Raw genomic sequence first — 16,706 nt, forward strand, 5'->3', positions numbered from 1 at the left:
TTTACCAACTGAGCCACCAGGGAAGCCTAAGAATACTAGAGTGGGTAGCCTATCCCTTCTCCAGAGGATCTTCCCTACTCAGGATCTTCCGCACTGCAGGTGGATTCTTTACCAGCTGGGCTATCAGGGAAGCCCATAGAATTCGAGGATTATGCTAAAATCTAGGAATCTAAAGATGTGACAAAACAGACTCTAAAGGATAAAAGTAAAAACTCATGTGAAAAGTTGCCCTACTAGGGAGATCCTGGAAAAACTATGGCCCTGTGTTCTGCTATTATTGTGACTCAGAAATCTTGCCGTGAATTCCCAATTCCAAGGAATTACCACTCTGATCTGCCTGGAAGCAAGAGCAAGCGCCCAAAACATCACAGGTGCTTTGAGAAATGATAGGATTGGGCAGGAAACACTCCACAGTGGGCAGAAGGCGAAGAGTAGAGGCCACTGGTGCAGCAACCCTAACAAGGATCCCAGCCTCCCTCTCCAACCCTGTTCATCTCATCAGGGCCATAAGCGGTTTCAAATCCACAAACACAATCGGTCACAAGCCCTGGCCTCCCTGTTCCTGACCCACTCCCTCTGACACCCTTAGACTGCACTTCCATCATCATTTCCGAGACCTAGGCTATCCAGTATGGTAGCTACAAGTCACATGTGGCTTTTGAGGTGTGCTGAGACTGAACTAAGTACAAAATAAAGACAAAACACCTCAACAATTTTTATATTGACCATCAGTTCAGTTCAGTTCAGTCGTTCAGTCATGTCCGACTCTTTGCGACCCCATGAACCGCAGCACGCCAGGCCTCCCTGTCCATCACCAACTGCCAGAGTCTACCCAAACCTATGTCCATTGAGTCAGTGATGCCATCCAACCATCTCATCCTCTGTCATCCCCTTCTCCTCCTGCCCTCAATTCACATAATACTCTAGATACATGGGGCTACATAAAAATATTATTAACATTAACTTCATTTCTTTATACTGTTTTAAAATATGGCTCCTAGATCATCACAAATTACACATCGGTCACACTATATTTCTATTGGACGGCACTGCTCTAGACCTTGATGGTAACCACAACTGCACCCCTTCACAACATCAAGTTCAAGCATCCCACTCTGACTATCCCTACTCCAACAATTCCATGGCCCTACTTCCTTGAATGCATGGGCTTCCCTTGTGGCTCAGCGGTAAAAAAAAAAAAAAAAACCCACCTGCCAATGCAATAGAGGTGGGTTCGATCCCTGGTCCAGGAAGATCCCCTGGAGTAGGAAATGGCAACCCACTCCAGTATGCTTGCCTGGGTAATCCCATGGACAGAAAAGCCTGGTGGGCTACAGTCCATGGGGTTGCATAGAGTTAGACATGATTGAGCAACTAAACAACAATTCCTTGAATGCAGTGACCCAGGGCCTCCTGCTGCCCCTCCTCTTACTCACGCTTCACTTTTGCCCTCTGCTTGGTCCAGAGGCCACTACCCACCATCACACGGGTGCTTGGCTTCCTCGCCCCTCCCCCGTCAGCACTCCCCAGGCAGACTTCCAAACCTAGGTCAAATCCAGCTCTCCGCATCCTCCCAGCCCACACTGGGGCAGCAGAAAACACAGCTTCCAAAGCACCTGCTCTGCTTCCTCTCCTGCCGTTTGTGCTTGAACCAGCTGGAGTCAGTGACACCCTTGCCATTTCATTCATCTGGCTCTTATCAGAGTCACCAGTGACCCACGCTGCCAGGCCCAGGGTCAGCTCTCAGCCTGCATCTCATCTGACTTTAGAAGGTTTGACACAGACAACCTTGTTCTCTGCTTTGACACACGCTCCTCCAGGACACTCTACTTTCCTGGTTTCCCTCCGTGGAGTTCCTTCTCACCTCCTTCACTCCCTTCTCCCCTTCCTCTCATCACTGAGTACCCCTGTGCTCCATCCATACACACCCCCTACCAGATTCCATTTACTCCAGAGTTTTACAACCCTTCGATCCACTGACAACAGTGAGGAGCCTGGCTCAAGTCGAAACCCCTCCTCTAAACTGTCCACCTACTGCACCTATCCACATGGCATCGTGACCTTAACACAGCACAGGGGTGTCTCCTCGCCCATCTCCCTCACCTGCTGCTCCCACAGTCTTCCCCATCTCAGTGAATGGGAACTGCATTTCCAGTTGCTCGGTGCAAAAACATTGGCATCATCCCCAACTCCTCATGTTTGCAGACAACCACTCAGCTCTTCCCCTGAAATGCATCCAGCATCTGACCGCTTCTCACTGCCCTGGTCCAGACGAGCCACCACAGGCCTCTGCAACAGTCTCTTCACGAGTCTCCCTGCCTCCATCCCTGGCCCCCCTAAACCAGGGATCAACAAACTTTTTCTTAAAGAGCCAGAGAGTAAATATCTCAGGCTCTGTGGGCCAGATGGTCTCTGTTGCAACTACTCAACTTGGCTGTCGCGGCTTGAAAGCAGCCTCACACACTACGCAGACAAGTGAGCGTGGCTCTGTGCCAATAAAACTGGAGCTTGAACGGACACGGAAACCTGAATTCCATATAAGTTTCATGTGCCACAGAATATTCTTAGTCATCTTACTTCTTTCCCAACCCTCTAGCAATGTAAAGAACATCCTCGGTTTGCTGGCTGCCCAGAAACAGGCAGCAGCTGGATTTGGCCCTGGGGCCAAGGTAAGCCAACCTTTGCCCTAAACTACTTTCTGCACTGCATAGAAAGTGATCCCCTTATATATATATATATATATATATATATATATATATAGTTTTGGCCAAGCCATGCAGCATTTGGAATCTTAGTTCCCTGACGAGCAGACCGAACCCGTGCGCCCTACAGTGGAAACTCAAGAGTCTTAGCCAGTGGATTACCAGGGAAACTCCCAAAGTGATCGTTTTAATCATGTCATTTTCCTGCTCAAAAATTCTTGGCTGAAAAAAAAAAAAAAAATTCTTGGCTGGCTCCTCTTCTGATTCAGTAAAACCAAAGAACTGCCCACGCCCTACAAGGCCCAACCACCTCATCTGCGCCCCTCCACTGTCCTTACCCAGTGCGACCACAGAGGCCTTTTTGCTTCTCCTTTGCTATTGCTGAGCCCACAACTACCCGGGGACCTTTGCTTTTGTTATTATTCCCACTGCTTGGAGTACCCTCCGCCCGGATATCTACATGAATCACAGTGCCACTTCCTTCAAATCGCCGTAGGAGAGACACCTGCTCCCACCACACCAGCCAAGGCAGCACCCATGTGCACACACACCCACGTCAACATCTAGAACATTCACTGTTCTTTGTCGCACTTATTATCATACAGTATTTATTTCTTTATTCAGGTAGAAATAAACAGATTAGGCCATTTTTTAACAGGCAAACAAGATGGCACAGTGTTCATGAAACCTGGAGGCAGACAACCTGGGCTGGACTGCCAACAGCACTGGTACTGTGACCCTGGATGAGTTACTTTTACCCTCTCCATGCCTCAGTTTCCCTCTGTGTGAAACAGGGACAGTAACAGCGCCTGTCTCCTCAGTGTTCTGAGCGCTGATGGGGCCATCAGTGTGGGGTATGTAGTCACTCACTGTCACCTTTTTGTTTGTTTGTTTGTAACTCCTCCTGGCCAACCAGAAAAGAGGCTCTTTGAAAGCAGGCCTCGCTTTGTTTACTGCTTTACTCCTGTACCTAGGACAGTGCCTGCTACTAGGCACTGGGTAAGTATTTATGGGACGAGTGGATAAATGTTTTGAATTTAAGTCTCTCTCGAGGAGTGGAGAACACTCCCCTAGCCCCCAACGTCAAACAGGTATCGGGGACAGCAAAACTCCCTTAAAAATCCACCGCAGCAAGAGAAAAAAACCCTGACTATTCCAGGTGGGCTGCTGGTGTTTTTCTTCAGGGTGAAACCTGGACGTGAGCCCTCAAAGCCTGGCTCTGAGGGGCAGCAGTGTCACTCATAGAAAGTCTCTTATAATCACAAACTGTGCTGTATACTCAGGGCTCACGTGTTTGGGTCTCTAACCAAGTTACAGAAGAAACAGACCCCATAGTCGGATTCCAATTCCACAAGTAAAACACCAACTTAATGCCTAGCAGCACAGCTCTGTACAGGTCTAACAACACTTCCTGGGCACAAGCACAAAAGACTATTTAGTCAAAGCAGCTGACACTTAACTGACTTCTTAAAAAAAAAAAAAAAAAAGAACATCTCATCAAATGAAAGTCTTTCCTGAGCAAAACGGTGGTTAAAAAAAAAACTTCCATCCACCCATCACACATCCCCAACACTCACAACCACCACAGTACCACGGATACGGCAGCTCTCCTAAGATGACTGAGTTCTGACTGATAAACAGTACTAACATGAGCTAAAGTACTACGAGTCCCAACATCCTGGGGACGGGCCTTTAATGGGAAGATATTAACACTCATACATGTTCTGGTGTAACATGGCTCTTCTTCCAGTGAGAATCCTACTTCCTTTAAAGACACAGGACAACACGGTCACCCGCCAGAGTAGACAACTACTCTCCTGACCCTTTAAAATGCTTCTCCATGAAATAAGAAATGAACACCTTTAGTGTTGGTTCTACCAAGTGGGAACGAGTGAGTGAGATGTCGGTGGTAAAAAACACATCTATGTCCATTAGCAGAGAATTCAGGTGTAGAAGTGCCTCCCTGCAATGAATGTCAGAAAACCATGTGCCTGGATATGTAAGTGATTATGAGGAAGGGTAAGAAACTAGGGGGGTCGGTGGGGGAAGAACCCCAGAGGTCAGAGTGAACTGCCTGCCCACCTCCTAGGTGGCTCCTGCCTCCTGATGACAGGGACACAGCCTGGGGGCGGGTTTTTCTCAGAAGTGACAAGACCTGAAATTCATCTTTTCCTGTTAACCCAGGAATGGTTTCATTTTTTTCATTCTGCAGCTGGCTGGCCACTGAGGTCACCATGACCCGGAACAGAGGACACACAGGAGGCAGGCGACATCCGTCCCAGCTCTGTCCTGCCCTGCTACACAGGGAGCCAAACCTGAACAGTCAGGATGGTAGCTCTCTAATTTAATACTGTATTTAGCTGATGATCCCAAATAACACTTTGTCAGCTTTTGTGATCTAGCACAAAACCACATGCCTTGTGATATACCAGCTGGGCTCTGGTAATGCCCTTGACCGGAGGCTTAAAGGCTTTGGTTGGGACATAACTTCGATGTACTGAATTTCCATTTCAAACTGTGATGATTATCTCTGGGTTTGGTGTAGCAGAGAGTGCTACCAAGATTCAACTGTGGCTAGTTAATAAGACGACCTCGGCCTTCTGGTCTACTTCTGGGAGCGCTGTCGCTACTCTGCTCTGCTTGTTTGCAAGATCGAAAAGCCGTGGTTGTTTGGTTTACAGGATGCGGGCATCAGAACCATCTGCCTGGTCTGGTGTTTCTTTAATTAAAACTTTAATTACAGATATATCTCTGCACAGATATGTGCTGTCTATCAGCTCCTGTTCTTAATTACCTGTGCTAATGAGAGCTGAAAGGAGAGTGAACGTTGGCTGGGTGTCTCTTACGTGCCAGCACTCGTGTCAGACGGTGGAATACATGCCAGGGCAGGTAAGAGAAACCCAGAGTCAAATGCTGCCACCAACTTGCCCCCCTCGCTGTCAGTCCTTCTCCCACCACTACAGAAGGAGGAGAAAAGTCCTCTGGCTTCTCCCAGGGGGAGAAACAAGGGGCTGAGAGGGGAAAAAACACCCCAAAGGATCTGTAAGGAGAGAGGGGAAGACTGGGGCATCACAGGCTGACCATCCACGTGCTGTGCGGGCACCCACATCTGTCCCGTGGTCTAAAGCCTATGATTCTGAGGCGTGTCACCTGGTTGCCATGGCAACCAGGGCCCCCGTTTCCCGGGAGAGGACAACCGCCAATGAGAACAGACAGGAGCTGCATTCCACGTGCTCTGACTGTGCAGCAACCCCACCGCCGCCTCAGCCAGTGGTCACCCCCCTGCTGACGAGGGCAGATGTTCACTGAAGAATGGCAAAAGTATCTTCCACAGTTGGACCATGTTTCTTATCCTCCTCACTGCCTCCTGAGGGGTTAAATGCCATCAGAACTGCCCCTAAGTGGTCTCCTCAGCCCCTCCTCCACCACCCTACCCACCAGGGTTGGGCACTTCCTGTCACCTCCCAAGGCACACAGGCCACAGGCATGGCCACAGGACACCCACACACCCCGGGCAGCACAACTGAGTGGGCTAAAGGCCTCTGGGGAGGGCCTGTCCTCCCCAGGAGCAGCTCCTCAGCACCAAACGGGGGCCCTGACACCTGGCCTCAGACCTTCCAGCAGCAAACACACTGCAAGCTGGACGCAGGTGCCTCTAGAGGGGCCAGTCCATCACTGCCCCGCACTCGGTCCCAGTTAGTGATGGCGCTTCTCAGACAGCCATGCCAAATTACCTACCCGAGATATACCACTCAACTCAAGGCTGACGATCACAAACAAAATCTGACAACTTCTGGAGTGACTCAGGGAGCACCTTCACCTCTGAAAGACAAGTCCCAGGACACATCGAATCAACTACGAGAAACACCAGGCCCCTTGCAGGATTTCAAGTGTTTAAAGCCTGATGACAGATACATTCAGAAGTATCTGGTACATGATGGAGAAAAAGTGAAACAGGGTGAGGATAAGAAAGAGAAGGGGTGGGGAGGAGAGGAAAGGAGGGACTGAAGAATAAATGCACACAAGACAGGGACAGAAAAGAGAGTGAAAAGGCAAAGGAGAGACCACCCACTGCTTCATTTTGCCCCACAAGCAATCTCCAACCTAGTTTCTGTGATGGTAAGATGCCCGCTCTCAGAAGACTACCTCCTACTGAGGTCAGATGGACTCTCTCCTCCCACAGGAAGGCGGCTGGTGGGTAAACCACCAAACTACCCATAAAGGCCACTATAGTTTACACTGCAACTCAACAACAGGAAGATCCACATGTGCACACATCAGTTCCAGGTATGCCTTGCTGTAAATACCATAAACATCCCGTGTCTCTCCACGCTGCTGATCAACGGTTTCTCTGAACTGGCAGCCCCAAGACTGGGATGGGGTCAGGGCTCCACGATTTAAAGCTGGATGTGTGGTACAGAGCAAGAGCAAGGAAGCCACTGCCCAGAGCCCCTCCAGGCGCCATGTGAAGGCAGGGCCTTCCTGCCCAGGGCACTGAAGGCCTGACTAAGGCAGGGGTGCTGGTAGCTGAGGGACAGGAATGTGTGCAGAGAAGGGCAGAATTTCCTGCCAGGGGAGCCGCCAGGTTTGCCAGCAAACGCAAGGCAGCGGGTCCTGGAAGGGCAGTACCTGGACTGAAGTCCTGGACTCTTTTTGCGACCCACTAGGGGTGACCCCAAAGGAGCTCATTTAACCTGCCTGTGCATCGGTGTTCTCAGGGGCCAGGCGGAGTTAACAAACACCATGGACCTCATAGATAAATGCAGGTAATTATGTGGAAACACTTGGGGAAACCTGACACACAGCAGTGACTTCCTTCTTCCTTATTCTCCTGAGGATGGAGCACTGAAGCCTCTCACCGCAAAGCAAAAGCCTCTCAACGCTTTCTGACTCTCCAGCTCACTAGACAGCTGACTGAAGCTAAGAGAGAACGAGCAAGTGCTGACTAAGCAAAAGATGGGGGTCTCGCCCACGCGTCTTTCGTGTGTCTCCTAATTTAGCCTAAATTAGCCAAAACCAAAGAACCTATCATTAAAGGGCCAACAGGCTCTTAATTATCTAAACTTGTCTTGTTAACTGGTTAAGAACCCAGATTTAACTTGAAGCATCTGAACTAGCCCTGGTTATTCCCATAAACCAGTGGTCCCCAACCTTTTTGCCACCGGGGACCAGTTTTGTGCAAGGCAAATTTTCCATGAGGATCTTCCCAACCCAGGGATCGAACTCATGTCTACTGCATTACAAGCGGATTCTTTACTGCTAGGCCACCAGGGAAGCCCCATCAACTCTATTTTAAAGAGGAGGAAACTGAGGCACAGAAAGGTTAGATGATGGTCTCCGCCACGCCACCTGCGAAGGGCCAAGGCGGGAGGCAGGATTCCACGCAAGGCGGCCGAGCTCCCGACCGATCACCAGAGCTCTCACTACCATGTCTTCGCAGCATAAAGACTGCGGCTGCCAAGAGCACAGCCCTCGCATGAGGTTCGATTTCAAAGACACCTTTATTCTGGGCTCCCAGGGTGTCCATCATGCATTTTCATTTATCCTGCCAACAACCCTAAAAAGCTAGTAGGAGACATACAGTCCCCATGTTTCACACAGGATAAAACTGAAGTCGAATCAATGAAATGTTCTACAAACCCCTGTACATTAAGTGGAACAAATGATTTCACTGATTTCAACCACAACATGAAAGCCTTTTGAAGTCTTTCTATTTGAGTTTTTGAGTCTTGTGCGTCGCTACCTCACAAGAGACCCCTGGCACATCCAGAGACCCTGCCGGTCCAAAGCAGGTCTTCTGACTCTCAGCCTAGGGTTTTCTCACCGACTCATGCTCACAAAAACGACATCCAGGTGACTTACAACTCACTAGAATTCCTAAATACTAACCAAGTAAGCGCTGCTCACTGACAATAGGTAACAAATGTGACCGTATGTATACCAGCTCTCTCTGACTATATTGCAAAATAAAAATTATCACAATAAAGACATTTCTCCTGGGTGCCTATTAACTGCCTCCTCAGCTCCTACTGGACTTAAAGTGTCTGACTGTCTCCAGAGGACCTGGCAGCCTTCGGAGAGATGTCAAGAGGCCCTGATTCTGTCAACAGGGAGCTGGGACTCTCTGGGCTCCAGCAGCCAGCTCCCCCTAGGGAGTCGGGCAGGCATAGGACTGCTTTAGCAAGGAGAGTGGATCAGCCCACCGCTCACAGCCCCTCCAGCCCTGCCATGTCTGTTCAGTAAACTCTGAGCCACACGTTATCCTTCTTCTCATGCTAGAGAGGAACAAATAAAAGGATGCAGCCTGGAAAACATTCCCACACAACTCTGAAAGCATTATTATTTTTAAAAAAATCACCTTAAAATGCAAGGTTGGATAAGTAAGCTGCTCCCACTCCTGGAACATTCATGCCCTTTCTGGCTCTGTAATCATGGGATGTTTTACCTACTCATACTTCACAGATCTGACATTCTGCAATTCTGTGAAGAGACACCCGACAAGCCAAGGGCAGTTTCCCAGGTACGTTCAGTATAACAGACAAAGACGAGCAAGGAGGCCTGAAAAAGTGTTCGTGAGCGTTCCGATCTCCAATGAGCAGCTCACTACAACTAATTTTAATTTGTGGTTCTAATGAATGACATAAACTTTTATAGGTATCAACAAAGCTCAGAGAGGACTTAAATCCATTTCAGTGCTCATTTAGCAGCTTCAGCTGTGTGCAATTAAAGCATCAGCATTAAATGTTGGAGAATAAAATAATGAGACACTTGGAAAATAATCTGTGCTTCAGCAGGCCATGCTACGAGATGTCACATGATTTCTTTTCTTTTTTTTAAGGAACATGATTTCTCAGGAATATCTTGCCAGTTGAAAGAATTAACTTAAGTTTGACTTTTATTTTTAAATTTCAGGGTTTTTCTTTTGCTTTTGAATAAGAGTTTTCTGAAAAGTGGAATACAGTTGCAAATGCATTGTCTGAAAAGCAGTCACGAAATAGCATGCGGCATAAAGCAGTCAGTCTGGTGTATGGACCATCAGAGCCGACTAACCAGGTTTCAGCAAAGGACACATCTGATCACATTAGAAATGTCATTCACTCTTAACTTACATCTCAAATAAAGGATAAAATACTGAAGAAGGGGGAAAGGTGAATTTTGGGAGTGAGACAACTTTCTTATCTTCCAGCCCATGCGTGGAATTCAAGGGCTAAACTTTTTCTTCTACCAACACTTGAGAATATAAAATGTCATGTGAGGTGGTAGAACGTGGCAGCGGAGACCAGTTAAGTTCAAGTTGCCACCATTTCTGAAAGAAGGAGAGTGAATCTGCAAAGGAAGGGGTGTGTGGTGACCGTGGTGATGGTGGGGAGGTGTGTGTGGTAACCATGAGGAAGCGGGGGGGGGGGGGCACAGGGGTAGGGATGGGAGTGGTGTGGGGAGGAGATGTGGGTGTCTGAGGTGTGTGCAAGTTACATGTGAACACCAAGTTCATCTGGCTACTGCAAAACATGAATAGAAGAGGAAATATACTGTGTGGGGAAATGCACTCATTAAACTTAAAATTTTAAAAGGATGAAAACACAGATTACACTTTATTTTTAAAACTGAAATGAATTTTAATACAGAAAACGAAGACAGCATTTTGCAAGTTTATCGCTCAAAGGGGTATCTCTATTTGAGGAAATCAGCGTGTTACACTCTGAGAGATGAAATGTTACAGCTTGTACACCAAAATCAAAAAATGAAATTAAATTAAAAAATGAAATGGTTACCAAGGTAATGCAGGTCAGGGGATCAAAGGTGAAGGGTCACACATTATTAAAAAGAAATCCAAAAGGACGGCTGCATCATGATCTCTGCAAAACAAAGGAGCTCCAGTAAGTAAAACTCGCACCTCCCAGAATCAAACTCAAGTTCTTGAAAAGAAGATGCCCCCTGTAACTGAACACAGTCACTGCTGAGTCCATGTCGAGCCATTTTTAATTAGGTACAAAACCAAATTTTAATTACCATTTTTAAATAAAAATTTAACCATTCAATCATATTAAACCGCAAATATCCCCCATTACAAGTGACTGAAGTACTGACATTTCCACTGGACCCCATGCCCCGTTTTCAGGAAATGACACTGTTTGTTAAGTTGCCAACATATCAGAAATCTAATTTGGTCACAGCATGGTGAGTTTTTTTTTTTCCCTCTCCTCAAGGAATGAATTCCAAAATTGAGTTTTTGCAAATTTGTTTCATTTGAAGTAGCTGCATAAAATTTCCATTATTGGAACATTTAGTATAACAATGTTCTAGAAGACAGCAATAAAGTGATACATGATAAAATAAACTGTGTAACTATATCTATTAAGATCTGTTCTCACATTCAACTCTCACTGCACAGGGGGGAAAAGACATTTTAAGCAAAATAACTTGCTATCTCTACTGGATTTACACAGAATTAATAGAAGCTTGACATAAGGAATATCTTAACAATGGAAAAAAGTGTATGACAGTTGAGGCCTCAATTTTCTGTTATTATTTACTCATTTCCCTCATTAACAAACAAAAAAGGACATTAACAAACCTTAAAAGGACAGAAAGAGCCAAGGTTTTGTTTTGCATCATGTAGCCACCACAGAAATCATGACAAACACACTTAACTTTGCGGCAATAGCAAGCATAACAATTAGGAGTTACAGTAAATAATTTCCATATTCCTTTCACTAGTAAATAAAATGACTACTATTTTATTTACTAATGATCTTCAGTCTTCTCTCTGCAACTAAACTTGAGCAGGCTACATTTCCTGATTTAAGGATCCAATCAAATTTCTTCGCTTCTTGCTGTACAGTGAGTTGTAACAGGCAATAGAAATAATGCCTCTCTATCTAAGAGGGGAAAAGGGAGCATCACTAGCAAGAACTTTAAGTACCATTCCCTCTTCCAGCCTCCAAGGTTAGCTTCAATCTTACAATATCTAACATTTGAGTTTACCTTGATAAAATCAAATTTCCCGAATACTTTCCTATTAAAATAAAGACAACTGCCCTACAGGATTTTATTAAGAGGAACAGGATATTCTTTCTGGTGGCTTAGAGCTATCAATAAATAAACTCTATAAGGATTTTTGTTCCCCCTGATTAGGTTTTGTTAAGAAATAACTGGCAGAGCTTCATGCACTAAATACAAGTGTGTTAGTGCCTCAAGGCCACATTTCTACAAACACGACTTTTATTTTAAAGTTTCAGAGCTACTGAAAAGTAAACTAGCCTTTCATTTATCTGGGATGCTCCTCTCCAGTAAAGTCTGTCATATATGAATTTGTTGCTGGGAGGCATGCAAGCAATTTTGAACACTACAGAAGGAATCAATACCCCATCAAAACAATGCAGATGCTGTTTTAGTAGCACTGTTATTCAGACCACTTTAAGCATGTTTATAAGAAAAGGCATTTTGGAAGGCATTTCTAATGGAAAAGTTTACCATTAGCCAAGTTTTGTTTTATCAAAATATTTCCCATTAAAAATGAGAAAAGGTACATTCAGATCCAATATATGTACCCCTTCATTACCAAAACACAAGCATTTATTTTAAAACTTCTTGACAACAAGAGGAGACAGCACTTATAGATGCTTTTCAAAAGTCTTCTAAATCATTTCTAAAATTCACAGACTCAGGAAAAACGTGTTAGCCCAAACTTTCTACCAGTTTAACCCCCACTGCAAGCTGCAGACACCAGTCTAGGCCAACGTGGTTTGATTCTCCAAGTGGTAAGGAATTGCTCTCTGAGGTCCTGTAAGCACTACAACCAATCACGTTTCCACAAATAAATCCACGTTTCCACAAATAAATCCACGAAACTGAATATAACCTAAGTAAAAGCACAAACAAGAACCCTCTCCACCCAAGCACTTACAAGTTCTGACAATTTGAATAAATTTGTGCCAGTAATGACATTTTAGGTGACTTAAAGAAAATCCATGAAGGATTTTAGCCGATGTTTTTCACATGTGTTTGCTATTTGAGAAAGGGAGGGCTATCAGGAAGGAGTTTACCACGCCTCTAATATTCAAGGACCCTAGCACCTAATTAGGGCTTCCCTGGTGACTCAGGCAGTAAAGAATCTGCCTGCAATGCAGGAGACCGGGGTTCGATCCCTAGGTCAAGAGGATCCCCTAGAATGTAATTTAATAAGTAAAAAGAGGGCAAGACTACTGGGAGAAATAACAATAATCTCAGATATGCAGATAACACCACCACCCTAATGGCAGAAGCAAAGAGGAACTAAAGATCCTCTTGATGAAGGTGAAAAGGAGAGTAAAAAAGCTGGCTTAAAACTCAACATTTAAAAAACAAAGACCATGGATGGCATCCAGTCCCACCAATTCATGGTACATAGATGGGAAAACAATGGAAACAATGACAGACTTTATTTTCTTGGGCTCCAAAACCACTGTGGATGGTGACTGCAGCCATGAAATTCAAAGACCCTTGCTCCTTGGAAGAAAAGCTATGACCAATCTAGACAGTATATTAAAAAGCAGAAACATTACTTTGCCGACAAAGCTCCATCCAGTCAAAGCCAGGATTTTTCCAGTAGTCATGTACGGTTGTGAGAGTTGGACCATAAAGAAGGTTGAGCACCAAAGAATTGATGTTTCCAAACTGTGGTGCTGGAGAAGACTCTTGAGAGTCCCTTGGACTGCAAGGAGATCAAACCAATCAATTCTCAAGGAAATCAACCTTAAATAGTCATTGGAAGGACTGATACTGAAGCTGAAGCTCCAATAATCTGGCCACAAGATTCCAAGAGCCGAATCAATGGAAAAGACCCTGATGCTGGGAAAGACTGAGGATAAGAGGAGAAGGGGGCGACGGAGGATGAGAAGGTTGGATGACATCACCGACTCAAAGGACTCGAGTTTGAGCAAATTCCTGAAGCCTGGCGTGCTGCAGTCCATGGGGTGGCAAAAAGTCAGACATGACCGAGAGACTGAACAGAGACCACTGGGGCCGGAACATCTGGGAAGCACAGATTCCGCTGCGACAACCAGGAGCTGCCCCGGAAGCTGCTATCTGGGACACACTTCCTTTTTCCCAGAGACACAATCTGATGCCTGCCTACTTAACCGGAGGTCTGTTGACGCAACAGTTCTGCTCCAGATTCTAGAGGCCATGGGATGTGAGTAGCTTTTTATTTTTTCCCAAAAGACTGGCTTAAGCTGAAATTTGAGAAACAAAACACTCTCCTAGCCCTCTTCCTGGGCCCCAAAGAGAGTCCTTCAAGGACTACAAATGGACTGGATTCGTAGATACCAATAAAAGCGAAAATTGAGGGGTGGGGGAAGGGCGGTCTTTGACCCCAAATAAATCCATCAGTGGTAGAACTAGCACTTTCACAGCAAGGGGCAGAGAAAGAGAGTCCTCTTCCAAATGACGAGCAGTAAATAAACAGGCAATGTTCAAAAGTCCTATACTACCCAAATTTTAGAAGCACAACTAGCACACACCCTACCCTCAATCTGAAATTGGAAAGAAAACTGTATGCCCACACGGGTGACTTACATTATTACAATAAGAAACACACAAGGTTTCACTGTCACAAGACCAACAAGTCACTGGAGTCCTAGCAAAGAAGACTTTTCCAAAGAAATTCTCACCCATATTAAGTTCTCACTGTCTGGACAACTTTTTAAAGAACACATTTTCCAACATGCTCAATCTGTACTCTGAGTTTTGGGCGGTTGTTTTTTGTTGTTGCTGTTTCAGTGTTTTGGGGGTTTTGTCTGTTTATTTGCCAAGGACCAGCCAGCATTTATAAACACAAAGAACTGGCTCATTCCTCAACTAAAGAGACACAGAACAAAGGACGTCGTTTCCAATAAGGTTAAATCATGACAGAAACGCTGCCATTTTCACCTCAGGCATATACTTTCAAAATACACACAAGAACCAGAAAGAAATAAAAAATAAAGAGCCAAGAAAATTCAGAGAGTCAGAGAAGCTAGGAGACAGTTGAAGAAACCCATTAAAACAGAGTTCTATATATTTTACTAATTCTTTACAAAATGGCTATTAACGCAACAATATAATGCTTTCTGCAACAGAAACTAATCTCAGCAAGTGTACTCTGAGAGCAAAATGAGAATGTCCAGCCAAAAGTTTATTACAGTGATGGGACATTTAAAAAAAAAAACCTGAATCTATAAATATAAATAAATAAATCACCAAAATGTCACTCAATAAAACAGACAATTCACTAGAATAAAATGCACTTGAGCTAAGTATATCCTTCAGTTAAGTGGGGATTATACTTCTATTACCCTTTCATCTTAGAATTTGTTAGTTTTTTTCCAGCATATTAGAAATACTGGTTGTTTGAAAAACCAAGACAAGAAAAGCACTTGGTCTCCACGAATGTGGTTCCTCCAAGTGCACCCTGTGGGGGGGCACTGCCAGCAGGAAGTGTTCCCTCCCCCACCCCCTTCCCACTACGGCCACCCTCTCTGCCGTTTTTTTTTCAACCTTTCTGAAAATATATTTCTCTGCCAAGCTTCTCAGTCTGTTCTAAAATATACGCCTGTTTCTTAAAACTTTCTATAAGTGATACAGCAACCTACACCTGCAATCATCGTATTATTTCCGCTACAATCCTCGAAAAGAAAACAAAAGCGAAAACTTTAAATACCTGTCTACCTGGAACTTTATCCTCAACAATATAATTTTCTCCCTAACAGCTTCAAAGATTTCATGAAAGGAGAAAGCGAGGAGGAGGAAGGGGCTCACGTGCCATGAGCACGAGCAACTTTTAAGAGTGATCAGACCGCTCCTTCTGGTGGAGGGGGGATGGCCATGGGGTGTGCGCGAGCAGAGCACATGTCCCAAAGGTAGGTGCAACTAAGTATATGCCAATTACATCTCAAAAAAACTATTTAAGAACTGGGGCAGAGACTGAAAAACTCTAAAATCACCAGGCACTGAGGAGTACTCAAACGCTGTGGAGAAGGCCTCAGGAGTCGGGGAAATCGGCCTGAGGTTGAGCACTGCTGCACACTCACCGAACAAAGCAAGACCTCAAAGGATCAAACCGTTTACAAGCAGCTTAGCTGCATCCCAGAGCAAAGTTCAAGGAGAATTCAAGGGTCCTGCTTCCTTAAATTGAGTCTGTCAGTGTCCACCTTCTAATCAAGATATTTAGTCCATATGCAATTAGTATAATATAATTTAGTCCATATACGGTTAATATAATAAATGTGGTTGGGTTTTAGTTAACCATCCTGTGATTTGTTTTCTACTTATTTCCTGTGTTCTTTGTTTCTTTGTTCTTCCTTTCTGCCTTCTTCTGGATGAATCAAGTATTTTTAGTTTAAAAAAAAAAAAAAACTTTTTAAGAATGGGGGGTGGGCAAAAGGCAGGGCTGTGCCCTCTTCCTGTGCACTTTAACCCACAAAGCCCAGCTGCAGCCATCATGCAGGGAGAGCCAAGAGTCATGGGGAGCCAGCAGGAACCACTGAACTAACCAATTCTGGAACCACTCGGTTCTGCTTCTCTTGGGTGAAATAATGAAAGTAACCTCCTTGTTTAAAATAAATACTATATATTTAAAACATGTCCTATTGATTACCAGCTTTCATATTAGCCACAAATCTGAAATTACCATAGTTTCTAAATGGAAAATCAGGGCACAATATGACAGTTTCTCCAAAAGACTTGAAAAACCAGCTTTAGATATACTCCTAGCTTTACAAATTATATGCAAATTTGCCAAATACTCTTAAATTTCCCCCTCAGATTTCATATTTATATGATGCTAACTCTACTACAGTCAAGACCCAGTCCTCTCAGGTTACTATCCCCACTAGAGAAAAAAAACAATATGATATATGCCAAATTCCCTCAAATAAAAATTTATAAAAAATAAAAGGGAAACATTCACCTACTTTGACTTTACGTCTGTATGACCTGTATAAGGTTACTAACCTGCACACCAGCGCTTATTTTCATTGCTCTACT

The 16,706-nt window shown here is 44.8% G+C and overlaps 1 protein-coding gene across 5 annotated transcripts in view; it reads right to left on the minus strand.

The window, feature by feature from the left end:
- CAMTA1 (calmodulin binding transcription activator 1) overlaps window positions 1–16,706 on the minus strand; it is a 992,196-nt gene that overhangs the window by 897,461 nt on the left and 78,029 nt on the right. The window contains exon 4 of one of the 5 annotated variants that reach the window (XM_061382863.1): window positions 10,294–10,558. The exons of the other annotated variants lie outside the window; for them this stretch is intronic. Coding sequence (XP_061238847.1) covers window positions 10,550–10,558 — 9 coding nt within the window. The 3' untranslated portion in view covers window positions 10,294–10,549. Of the gene's footprint in view, window positions 1–10,293; window positions 10,559–16,706 lie in introns of those variants that run through there. 5 annotated transcript variants of the gene reach the window in all.

Source organism: Bos javanicus, chromosome 16 (assembly GCF_032452875.1).
Source record: "Bos javanicus breed banteng chromosome 16, ARS-OSU_banteng_1.0, whole genome shotgun sequence".
NCBI lineage: Eukaryota > Metazoa > Chordata > Mammalia > Artiodactyla > Bovidae > Bos > Bos javanicus.